Genomic DNA, 12,569 nt, shown 5'->3' with positions numbered 1-12,569 from the left:
GGAGGGAGGGGGATGTCCGGTGGGGGTGCGAGGGGGGGGCGACGGGCAGCCCCTCACTCCTGGGCACATCGCCCTTCTCTGCAAGCTGTGGCTGGAGGATGGGAGCAAACTTGGCACCCAGACCAGCCTAAAGTTCTCCTGGCTGCGCAGAGAGAGGGGCGACCGGCTGCATCCTGCTGGGATGGTGCTGGACCACCACAGCATCTCCCCATCCCCACAGAGGGCGGGCAGGGCTGCCTGTCCCCATCATGGAGAGAGGAGGGGGGGCACTGCCACCCCACCCCAACTGCTCCTGCGGAGCTGGGGAGCCCCTCAGCAACATGTCACCACTCCCTGGGACCCCCCCGCAGCCCCCGCAGCGTGGTGGGTAGAGGCCCCCAGCATTGTGTCCCACCCTGGCGACCCGTGTAACCGGAGAAGAAATCAATCTGTGCTTTGAAGGCTCATCATGAGCCTCCTGCTCCGCGTTCCCTCCCTCCAGCAGGCAGCAGCAGGGGATGGGGGGTGGGCAGGGGGGGATCCGGACACCCCACCCTCCATCTGTGTCCCCCCGATGCATCTTGCAGGGGTTGTCCCCATGGGCACAGCTGTCCCCAGCCACCTTTGCTCCAGGGAGTCCATTGCTGGCGGGGGTCCTTGGACACGCAGAAGGGAGAAGGGGTATCCCCTGTTCCTTCCCTCCCACCCAGGGAGCAGGACAAGGGAGGAGGTGCCCCTCTATGGCACTGCAGGGGGTGCCCCAAGGTGTGCGAGTGATGCTAAAAGCAAGGGTGGGGGCTCTGCAGGTCACAAAATACCCTTCTCCATCCATCCCCGCCGGCGAGGGCCAAGCCAGAGAGGGGTGACAGGCTCGGTTGTGGTGGTTCCACCCGAGCATCTCCCAGCCCGAGGAGCTGGGAGCACATGGAAAGGGCAGCACGGAAAGCAGTGCCCGTGGCCGCTCCAGACAAAACTGGGGAGGGGGGGGTTGAGTTGGGGAGCAGAGGAGTTTCAAGCTGGGCTGTTTTATTTACCCCCCTGGCAATAAATCAGCGAGAGGAGCGTTGCGGTGCCACCACGGAGGAGGGTTTTCATGCACAGAAGTGGGGAGCGCCTCGCTGTTCCCCTGGGGACGAAGGAAGCAGACAAGGCGCCCGCTCCTCAGCACGTTTCCAGCTGCTAAAAGCATCTCTCTGTCAACTTTCTGAAGGGGTGTAATGAGCCTGTGGGGCTGGTGGCCCTAAGGGACCCTTGAGGACACACAGGCGGGCTAGGCGCCCGCTCCTCAGCACGTTTCCAGCTGCTAAAAGCATCTCTCTGTCAACTTTCTGAAGGGGTGTAATGAGCCTGTGGGGCTGGTGGCCCTAAGGGACCCTTGAGGCCACACAGGCGGGCTCGGCAGCACCGATGGCCGTGGCAATGCCCACGGTCGCCCCGGGGAGTGATTTTGGCACAGGGGGAAGTTGTTGCCCTCTCTTACTGCAGGCACCTGGGCTGGGACTTCTCTCCCAGCCATGGTTTGGGGGCTGGTCGTGCCACAGGATGGTGGGTTTGCAGTTATTGCAAGGTCTGTGGGTCTTGATGTGGTCACCTGTCCCAGTGGGTCCATCCTCCAGCTGTGCCCTGCCAGGACCCATCTCTCTGTAAGGACCCATCTCTACAACCTGAAAGCAGAGTGTAGAGAGATGGGGGTTGGTCTCTTCTCTCAAGTCACAGGCAACAGGACTAGAGGAAATGGCCTCAAGTTACGCCAGGGGAGGTTCAGGTTGGATATTAGGAAAAATTTTTTCACGGAAAGGGTTCTCAGCCATTGGAATGGGCTGCCCAGGGAGGTGGTTGAGGCACCATCCCTGGAGGTGTTCAAAAGACAGGTTGATGTAGTGCTGGGAGGTATGGTTTAGTGATGGGGTTGCTTTATGGGTGTTGTGTGGGTGTCTATTTTTGTCAAAGTTCGGTTGACGGTTGGACAAGATGATCTTTAAGGTCCCTTCGAACCTAGAAGATTCTGTGATTCTGTAATCCCAGCCGTTGCTCCGCTGGGTGTCTGTGCCCAGCTGGGACAACTTCAGAGCATCCCTGGGATGGTGGAAGCTGAACCTCCTGGGAACCCCTGGTTGTGCCTTCTGTCCTGTCCTCTCCTAACCTGCACATCCCCACTGGCTTCGGTCAGGGGGACAATTCTGCTGCCTCCCCACAGCCACAGATCATGAGAAGCCCAGCCATTTGGTGGGAACAGACCCAATCCCCCCCCAGAAGGAGCCTCCTTCCCGGTCTTTCTCCCCAGTAAAGACTGGGAGAGGCTCTCTGGGGGCTCTCCCTGCACCCACCAGTGGGTGACCGCCACATCTCCTCTCCCTCCAGGCTCACCCACGACATCAGCCTCGAGGAGTTTGAGGATGAAGACCTCTCCGAGATCACCGACGAGTGTGGAATCAGCCTGCACTGCAAGGAGAGCCTGGCCACCCGGGTAAGTGTGATGGGGACGGGGAGGGACACGGGGACAGGCAGGGCCAGCAGCCCCCGTGCAGGACCACCAGCTCCCCAGACCAGTGACGCGTCCTTAATGTACCCATTGCCACCACCTCAACCCCTTCTGCTGGGCAGTGCCCTCTCCTCACCACAGCAGAGACTCTTCCTCACCCAGCCAAATCTAGGGGACAAAAAAGCATCTCAAAGCCCTTTGGTCCCCACCGTCCTCGGGTGTTTTGGAAGCAGGAGACCTGGTGTGCCAGTGAAACAGGGATGGAGGAAGCGGCTCCAACCCCAGCATGCAGTAGGTGAAATAAAAATGGGAGATGTGAAACCTGTGGAGATGCTGCAGGTGGGTCTCCTGTCCACCTTAAGCACCTTGGGGCACACTGTGGAGACCCTGATGGTGTTTGAACCGCCTGAGAAAGCGATGGGGGCAGAAATGTGGAGAGGAACAGAATTACATTGGACTTGGAGATATGCAGAGACTCTATGCTTTGCTGGTGAATTTAATGCTGAAGGGATGCTAATGCTGGAGGAGCAACCAAACCGTTTGAGAATCATTTCATCCCTCAGGAGAAATATTTCCTCTGCAAATTGGTTAAAGACCCAGCGAGAAGGGGAGAGGCAGAGGCATTTGTCGCAGATTTAAAATTAGAAAGTGAGTTTGTGGTGCTGGGAATCCCTCGTTGCAGGCAGGAGGGTACAGACCAGACCTCGTGTTGGGAGGTGAAGGTGCCCTGCTGTGCTCCCTGCTCTAATTCCGGACCTTCCCAGCAGGAATTCGGCTGCTGCCAGAGGTGGGGGCTGCTGCTCCGGCCGCAGCCACCTCCTGCTCCAGGATGGTATGGCCAGGGAAGGATGGGAAGAGCCCAGGGTCGTGTGTGTGCCAAAGGAAGGAGGGATAATGCTGGAGGCTAACGCAAAGGTGATGCTGGGTGTCTGTGAGGGCACAGCATCAGAGAGGGCAGGGACTCGGGACAATAGGAAATGCAGGCAGAGGATGTGGATGTATCACTGGATGCTTCCCACCAACCGTCCCAGTTCCCCCCTGCTGGTAGCACCACCGGGCTCCTAGGACAGGATTTGATTTTCTTTGCAGAGCTCCAGCCCTTGGCTGGGGTTTGGCAGGGAGGGTGAGGTGATGGGGGGGGACTGCTGCAACCTTTCTCAGAGGCTGAGTTAAAATAGGCTGGTTTGCCCATTTAGAAGAGTTCACTGAGGGGTTTCTGTGTCCGTGCACTGCGATGTGGAGACCTCACCCTCGGCAGAAGGTTTGCTCGGGCTCCGGCAGCGAGCCCTGTGCCTTCCCTGGGGATGGCTTGGAGCTGCTTTGCACCAACACCCAGGGGCACGGAGAGTCTGCTGGCATGGAAGGAGCATTCAACAGGGCCAAGTGTTCCGTGCACTGCGATGTGGAGACCTCACCCTCAGCAGAAGGTTTCTTGGCTCCAGCAGCGAGCCTTGTGCCTTCCCTGGGGATGGCTTGGAGCTGCTTTGCACCAACACCCAGGGGCACGGAGAGTCTGCTGGCATGGAAGGAGCATTCAACAGGGCCAAGTGTTGGGTGCTGCACCCTGGGGAGGAATCACCCCTGCACCAGGACAGGCTGGGGGCTGACCTGCTGGAGAGCGGCTCTGAGGAGAAAGATCTGGGAGTCCTGGTGGACAATAGGGTGACCATGAGCCAGCAATGTGCCCTTGTGGCCAAGGAGGCCAACGGTCTCCTGGGGGGCATTGCCATCTGGAGCACTGGGTCCAGTTCTGGGCTCCCCAGTTCAAGGACAGGGAACTGCTGGAGAGGGTACAGCAGAGGACCACAAAGATGATGAGGGGCCTGGAGCATCTCTCTGATGAAGAAAGGCTGAGGGACTTGGGTCTTTGTAGTCTGGAGAAGAGAAGGCTGAGGGGCGATCTGATCAATGCTTATAAATACTTAAAGGGAGGGTGTCAAGAGGATGGAGCTGGTCTTTTGTCAGTGGTGCCCAGGGACAGGACAAGAGGAGATGGGCACAAACTTGTACATAGGAAGTTCCACCTAAACTTCTTCACTTTGAGGGTGGCAGAGCCCTGGAAGAGGCTGCCCAGGGAGGTGGTGGAGTCTCCTTCTCTGGAGACATTCAAAACCCACCTGGACATGTTCCTGTGCAACCTGCTCTGGGAGGACCTACTCTGGCAAGGGGTTGGCCTAGATGATCTCCAGAGGTCCCTTCCAACCCCGTATCATTCTGTGGGGATGCACGTCTGCCCCTGGGGGAAGCAATGAGCTACTCATGAACACAGCGAACGAAGAAGCCTACCATGCTCAGAAAAAAAAATGCCTGCTAAAAATATGTCCAAATGATTTGCTGGACGTTGCTCGAGGGACTGAGCTGAGAGCAGCGACAGCGACGGTGGTGAGAAGGGCTTTTCAATCCCGAATGTGGAAGGGGAGAGCCCAGCAGCCCCCAGCCCCACAGCTCCCTGCGTTCCTCAGACCCTCTATTTCCCCCTTCCCCACCACTCTCTGCTCCGCTGTGATCTGCTGAGCCAGCAGTTTGCTCTCGCCTCCCATCCCTCGCTCCATCACTAGACTTTCACCAGGTTGGGTTGGGTTGAGGGGGATCAGCCTGATGGAAGCAGCCGGGCCCAGGGGGAGGGCAGCAAATCAGTAACGACCTGCGGCCAGCATCAGCCAGCTAATTGCATCACGTGGGGACGGCTGGCTCGGTGAGTCAGCCCCATGCTGGGGGGCCTAGAGGGGGGACACCCCGTGGTGATGCCCTGCTCCCGGTGCTGGTACCGCATAGCGCCCGTGTTGTGTGGGATGGAGGGTCCTGGTCCTGGTCACCCCCCACAGCTCCGGACAGCTGGTGAAAGTCTAGTGATGGAGAGAGGGATGGGAGGTGCCCAGCAGCCCCCAGCCCCACAGCTCCCTGCGTTCCTCAGACCCTCTATTTCCCCCTTCCCCACCACTCTCTGCTCCGCTGTGATCTGCTGAGCCAGCAGTTTGCTCTCGCCTCCCATCCCTCGCTCCATCACTAGACTTTCACCAGGTTGGGTTGGGTTGAGGGGGATCAGCCTGATGGAAGCAGCCGGGCCCAGGGGGAGGGCAGCAAATCAGTAACGACCTGCGGCCAGCATCAGCCAGCTAATTGCATCACGTGGGGACGGCTGGCTCGGTGAGTCAGCCCCATGCTGGGGGGCCTAGAGGGGGGACACCCCGTGGTGATGCCCTGCTCCCGGTGCCGGTACCGCATAGCGCCCGTGTTGTGTGGGATGGAGGGTCCTGGTCCTGGTCACCCCCCACAGCTCCGGACAGCTGGTGAAAGTCTAGTGATGGAGAGAGGGATGGGAGGTGAGAGCAAACTGCTGGCTCAGCAGATCACAGTGGAGCAGACAGTGGTGGGGAAGGGGGAAACAGAGGGTCTGAGGAACACAGGGAGCTGTGGGGCTGGTGGCATCCAGCAGCTCCGAGCTTCCTGACCCAGTGGTGAGTCTCCCGAGAGATGGGCAGACCCAGGAACTGGCCCAACAGCCAGCAGGGAAGCACTGGGATGGAGCGAGGGGATGGACCCGGCTGGAGGGCTGGGAAGGTGGCTGTTGGATGGGGACAGTGGGTGACCTTGGCAAGACTGGGAGTCTGGGCAGAAAAACCCAGTGGCAGGAAGGGGCAGCCAGTGCGGAGGTCAGCACCCAAACAAAGGTGGGGCTTGGGGGTTGTTGGTTTTTTTTTTTTGGTCCCGGAAAAAACAAAGATGACTTCACCATGGGCTATTTTAGCAGCTTTCCAGAAATAGTGGCTCAGACACGCAAGAAACTGCAAGGAGGCGTAGACTGATGTCTGCGTAAGAGGCAACTCTATCCACCAACAAGGACTGTGCCTCACGGGTGAGAGGCCACCTACTAAGAATGGGGAACAGCCCCAAGTGCACCTCAAAAAACCCCTTAATTTCAACAAGAAGTCCCTGGTAAATGAAAACTGGGAGCGAAGCGAGGGGCTGGCTGAGGGGAGGGCTCAGCGGAGCAGCAGAGCTGCCCTTAGGGCTGTTGAACAGCAGGGCAGGAGTGGGGGCCACCAGGGCAAGGGATGCCACCCCCACCTGACAAATGGCAGTGGTCGGGCACGTTGAGAAGTACGGTTGAAGCAGAAGCACCAGGCTTCTGCTTCGGGTTTGGGCTCGCTTTGGTTGCTTGGAAATCTGGGGTGTCTATCCCTGGTTTCAGCAAGATGGATCCTGGCAACGACCAGGCTGTGGTTGATAAAGGCTCGGTGCCTCATCTGTATCCCAGGAAGGAAGAAAAAGGAAAAAAAATAAGAAATACTCTTCTTGGAAATACCTGTGAGCACGAGAACGAGAGCCTGAAGGAAGAGAGAGAAGAAGATAGCCCAGGGAAGTTATGGATGCTCCATCCCTGGAGGGGTTCGAGGTCAGGCTGGATGGGGCTTGGAGCAACCTGGTCTGGTAGGAGATGTCCCTGCCCAGGGCAGGGGGTTGGGACTTGATGATTTTTAAAGTCCCTTCCAACCCAAACCACTCTATGATTCTCTCTAGGGCTGTTGCTGAGCCTTAGTGGTATGCATTAAAGGGGCTGAACCAGCCGTGAAGATACAGATGTGTGGAGAAGAAAAAAAACCAAACCACTTTGGTTTTCCATCATAATAAGCCTGCTGGGAATGCCAGGCTTCCTCTTGATGTTCACCGTTGCTGATCCAGAGCGCCACTGGCAGTAGCTGCCCCTGGAAGGCCAGTGGGACCCACTGCAAAGGGGGAAGCAGCTGCCACAAGCTGGCCAACCTGCTGATGTTCACCGTCTGGTTCAACCTGCTGGTCCAGGGACCGGTGGGGAGCCGGCTGCTTGGGCTGGGAGCAAAGGATACAGCAGGAAGGTGGCTGCATGCTCCAGGTGGCTTTTCAAAGGCTGTCCCGTGAAGGTCCCTCTGTGATCCATCGCCAGCTGTGGCTGCACCAGGCTGGGGGCAGAGAGGCTTCTCCTGGTGCTTTGAAGGCAGGGGCAAAGCAATCACAGCTGGGTGGTAGGGAGAGGGGCCACAGTGGTTCCCTCTGCTTGGCAAGACCCCCTTGTTTCCCCATGCTGGTAAAATCACGGAATCATGGAATCGTTGGAGTTGGAAGGGACCTTCTAGAGATCATCTGGTCCAACTCCCCTGCCAAAACAGGGTTGCCCAGAGCACATCACTCAGGACGGCATCCAGGTGGGGCTTGAAGATCTCCAGAGAAGGGGACTCCACACCCTCCCTGGGCAGCCTCTTCCAGGGCTCTGCCACCCTCACCCCAAAGAAGTTCTTCCTCAGATTGGAGTGGAACTTCCCATGGTCCAGCTTGTGCCTGTTGCCCCTCGTCCTGTCACTGGGGACCACTGAAAAGAGTCCGGCTCCATCCTCCCTCAACCCACCCTTTAGATCCTCGTCAGCATTAATAAGGTCTCCCCTCAGCCTTCTCTTCTCCAGGCTAAAGAGTCCCAGCTCTCTCAGCCTTTCCTCATCAGGGAGATGCTCCAATCCCTCAGTCATCTTTGTTGCCCTACGCTGGACTCTCTCCAGCGGTTCCCTGTCTCTCTTGAACTGGGGAGCCCAGAACTGGATGCAGGTTAAAGAGTCCCAGCTCTCTCAGCCTTTCAAATGCTGAAGGTTTTGTCACTCCTCCTCCCACAGGGAAGGTGGCAGGGGCAGGGCAGCAGGGAAGAGCCTTTTGCCCAGTCAACCGTAGCAGGTAGGGACACCACCTTGGGTATCTCCCTTTCATTCCCAGGGTGTGTGGCAGCCCCCATCAGGCGGTTCCCCTGGCTAGACTGGTGCTCCTGGGGGTGCTCCCAGCACCTCGCAATCGCAGCAGGGCTTGAACTGCTCCCCCCCAGCCCTGGGGCCCATGGAGCACAGCACCAGGACCATCAGAGACCAGTTGCTGGGCACTGGGACTTCTTGCCATTGGGGTAGCACCGTGTGGGTAGGAGGTATAAGCAGCAGGAGCACACCAGTGTCGTGTGATGGAGGTTCTGTGATGGAGGTGTGAGCCTCTCCATGACTGCGTCAGGGTCCAGGTGTGCATCTTGTGTACGTCCCACCCGCAGGATTTAGGCGCTGGTTCTGCTCTCCCACAGGCTAAAGAGACTTTGCTCTTCTCACCATCAGATCTGTGCTGTGGGGTGAGCGTACTCGGGCTACCTTAGGTTGCACCAACTTGTTCCTGGAGGGCAATGGAGTAGTGTCCTTCCACTTAGAGAGATTTCTCAACACCTAGTCCCTGCCATGGCTTTGCAGATCACTGCATGGTCCTGCTCCCAGGGTAAAGTGATCTATAGCTGTGTGGTTTCAAAATCACTTTGTTGTGCTGGAGTCCATTAATAAGTAGCTGCAGTGGCCGTGGTTTCCTCCTAGCTATTGAACCTGGAACGGCGCATCCCTCCTAGGGCACAATTTTCTCCAGAACGGGTACTGTTTGGCTTTTCTGCGTCCTTCTGGGACTTCCCCTCCTCTGTGAGTTTTCTGAGTGATGGCTGCAGCTACAGAATTACTGAGGCAGCATCATTAGCAGCCTAGATTGAGCATCACCAGCTGACTCAAATACGCTTACCTTGGCCAGGTATAATCTATTTATTGGGTTCTCCATCCATGAGGATATTCAAATATGAGGGGCAAGGGCCTGAGCGACCTGCTGTGGGGTAGGGGTTGGACCAAAGCTCCAACCAAAATGATTGCATGCTCGTGTGAGTCCCGGTTGCCAGCACAGTTGCCCCCCAGTTCTTTTCCTTTTTCCCTGTTTCCTTGTTAAAACCCGTGTGATTTGCCATAGGCAGCTGGTGGAACCTACCACAGAAACACCGAGCTCGTATGAAGGCTACAGTTAAAAACAAGGGAGTTAAATGTGTAAAGCCTGGAGAGGATGGGTTTTGGTGGCAGTGCTCTTCCAGGTACCTGTCTGGAATGGAAGGAGGGACGCTGGGGTGAAATGTCACCCCATGAGAGGGGTCATACTGTGTGGGCAGCAGGCAGAGCCCTGCCTGTGCTGGCTTTTGCCCAACAGTTTAGGATCTGGTAGCAACGAGAGCTCTTGAAAGGGGCTGCCAGAGCTGCTGGGGCTGTTTCTTCTCCCACGGCTCAAGGGGCATCCTCCGTGCAGCCGGAGACATGGACTGTAGAGTGGGGTTAATGGTTGGACTTGATGATCCCAAGGGTCTTTTCCAACCTGAATGATTGATTCTATGATTCTATAAGCATCCGCTAAAAAAAAAAAAAAAAAAAAAAGAAAAATGCCCTTCTCCCCCTCTGCCCTCTGACGAGCTTTCCAGCCACCACAAAGAGCTGATAACACGGGGAATTCAACTCGCTGGTGCCAAGTTGCAGCCTTTATTGCTGGCTGCAGCAACCCGTGCGTGTGCGAGCTCCGGTTACTGCAAGGGAGGTGGCTTGGGAAGGAAACCACTGACCTTTAAACACCTGCAGCCACGAGGGGACATGGGTGCCCAGCAATGCAGCCACAAGGGCACCCCCTCCTCGCGGCCTTCATGGGTTCTGGTGGCCACCTTGCTCGAAGGGTGCGAGGGGAAAGAGAGGGGGCTGCTCCTGGCTGCTGGCCACTGCTGGTGGGTGGCTGGGAAGCTGCTGCTGGCTTGCTGGGCATCCCTTCTGCACGGGCTTCGTGTCCCCATAGGTGCAAATGCAGGGTGTGTGAGAAGAGGTCTTGTTCAGCCTCAAGGTGAGATGGCTGAGAGGGATGTAACTGCTGACTGTTGCAGGGAAGAAGGAGCCCGGCTCCTCTCAGAGGTGTGCAGTGGAAATTTTAACCCCCTAGAAAGTCGTAGTGTGGCGCTGGCACTGCCGCCCAACGCGGTGGTGGGTTCTCCGTCCATGAGGATAGGCAAACATGAGGGTTCAGGGACTGAGCGATCTGCTCTGGGGTAGGGGTTGGACCAAAGCTCCAACCAAGATGATTGCATGCTCGTGTGAGTCCCGGTTGCCAGCACAGGAGCCAAGAAAGGGCATGGGCTGGCCTTGGAGAAAGAGTCATAGAACAGGCCAGGTTTTGGAAGCTGCTGCTGGCTTGCTGGGCATCCCTTCTGCACGGGCTTCGTGTCCCCATAGGTGCAAATGCAGGGTGTGTGAGAAGAGGTCTTGTTCAGCCTCAAGGTGAGATGGCCGAGAGGGAAAAATAACAAGGCAGAAGGAGCCCGGCTCCTCTCAGAGGTGTGCAGTGGAAATTTTAACCCCCTAGAAAGTCGTAGTGTGGCGCTGGCACTGCCGCCCAACGCGGTGGTGGGTTCTCCGTCCATGAGGATAGGCAAACATGAGGGTTCAGGGACTGAGCGATCTGCTCTGGGGTAGGGGTTGGACCAAAGCTCCAACCAAGATGATTGCATGCTCGTGTGAGTCCCGGTTGCCAGCACAGGAGCCAAGAAAGGGCATGGGCTGGCCTTGGAGAAAGAGTCATAGAACAGGCCAGGTTGGAAGGGACCTCAGGAGATCACCTGGTCCTACCTTATGGGTGAAAGGGAGCCTAGGTGAGGTTATCTAGCACCGTAGTGTGGCGCTGGCACTGCCGCCCAACGCGGTGGTGGGTTCTCCGTCCATGAGGATAGGCAAACATGAGGGTTCAGGGACTGAGCGATCTGCTCTGGGGTAGGGGTTGGACCAAAGCTCCAACCAAGATGATTGCATGCTCGTGTGAGTCCCGGTTGCCAGCACAGGAGCCAAGAAAGGGCATGGGCTGGCCTTGGAGAAAGAGTCATAGAACAGGCCAGGTTGGAAGGGACCTCAGGAGATCACCTGGTCCTACCTTATGGGTGAAAGGGAGCCTAGGTGAGATTATCTAGCACCGTGGCCAGTTGTATCCTGAAGACCTCCAGTGATGGAGGGGGGCTCTACCACGTCCCTGGGGAGGTGGTGCCAGTGAATGATTGTTCTCCCAGCAAAAAAAAATGCCCTTGTTATGCCAAGATGAAGCTTGGTGGTGAACGTGACGGTGACGTGCACCTACAGGAACCCAGCAGGTGGGGGCGGGGGGCTCTACCACGTCCCTGGGGAGGTGGTTCCAGTGAATGAGTGTTCCCGATGGGGGGGCTCTACCATGTGTGAGTCCCGGTTGCCAGCACAGGAGCCAAGAAAAGGCACGGGCTGGCCTTGGAGGAAGTCATAGAACAGGCCAGATTGGAAGGGACCTCAGAAGATCACCTGGTTCTACCTTATGGGTGAAAGGGAGCCTAGGTGAGGTTATCTAGCACCGTGGCCAGTTGTATCCTGAAGACCTCCAGCGATGGGGGCGGGGGGCTCTACCACGTCCCTGGGGAGGTGGTTCCAGTGAATGAGTGTTCTCGATGGGGGGGCTCTACCATGTCCCTGGGGAGGTGGTTCCAGTGAATGAGTGTTCTCGATGGGGGGGCTCTACCACGTCCCTGGGGAGGTGGTTCCAGTGAATGAGTGTTCTCCCAGCAAAAAAAAATATCCTTGTTATGTCGAGATGAAGCTTGGTGGTGAACGTGACGGTGACGTGCACCTAGGCACCCACCAGGAATGAGGTGATGGGGATGAGTGTTCTCGATGGGGGGGCTCTACCACGTCCCTGGGGAGGTGGTTCCAGTGAATGAGTGTTCTCCCAGCAAAAAAAAATATCCTTGTTATGTCGAGATGAAGCTTGGTGGTGAACGTGACGGTGACGTGCACCTAGGCACCCACCAGGAATGAGGTGATGGGGGGGTGCCCCAACCCCAAGGATGGATGTTGCCCCCACCACCACCCACCCATCTGCCTGGGGGTGAGGGGGGGGACGGGACATGGTGCTTCCCGGCCTCGGGAATAACATCCCTGCCCCTTTAAAAGGAAGAGGCCGCCGGGTGCTGCTGATGATGCTGCTGATGCTGCACCGGCTCCCCCCTTTTCCCGGCCCCGACGGGGAGGCGCGGCGCGGCGGCTCCCGGTCCTCCCGCCCCCTTTTCCTTCTCTCCCTCCCTCCCGGTGGCCTGATCGTTACCGTTAATCCCGGCAGGGCCATGTGAGCCGGGCGGGCGGCGGGGCCCGGGCGGCGGGCGGCGGGGAAGCCAGCCGGTTGCAGGCGGAGATGCTCCAGCTCGACCTCATCGACGCGGCGGGGGAGGCGCCGGCCGAGGAGCAAACGGCCCCCGAGCCTC

General features: G+C 57.8%; 1 protein-coding gene across 1 annotated transcript in view; it reads left to right on the top strand.

Annotated features, from left to right (window-relative positions):
- Positions 1 to 12,568, top strand: part of LOC106892732 (C-Jun-amino-terminal kinase-interacting protein 1-like) — a gene marked incomplete at its 3' end in the record, with an annotated part of 21,874 nt that extends 9,306 nt beyond the window's left edge. Inside the window, exons 2-3 of the mRNA XM_014950148.1 lie at positions 2,341 to 2,446; positions 12,428 to 12,568. Coding sequence (XP_014805634.1) covers positions 2,341 to 2,446; positions 12,428 to 12,568 — 247 coding nt within the window. The remainder of the gene's footprint in view (positions 1 to 2,340; positions 2,447 to 12,427) is intronic.
- Between the last annotated feature and the right edge of the window lies 1 nt (position 12,569).

This window comes from Calidris pugnax, unplaced genomic scaffold (genome assembly GCF_001431845.1).
Source record: "Calidris pugnax isolate Ruff unplaced genomic scaffold, ASM143184v1 scaffold68, whole genome shotgun sequence".
NCBI classification, from domain to species: Eukaryota; Metazoa; Chordata; class Aves; order Charadriiformes; family Scolopacidae; genus Calidris; species Calidris pugnax.
This window is presented reverse-complemented; position numbering and strand designations above follow the sequence as displayed.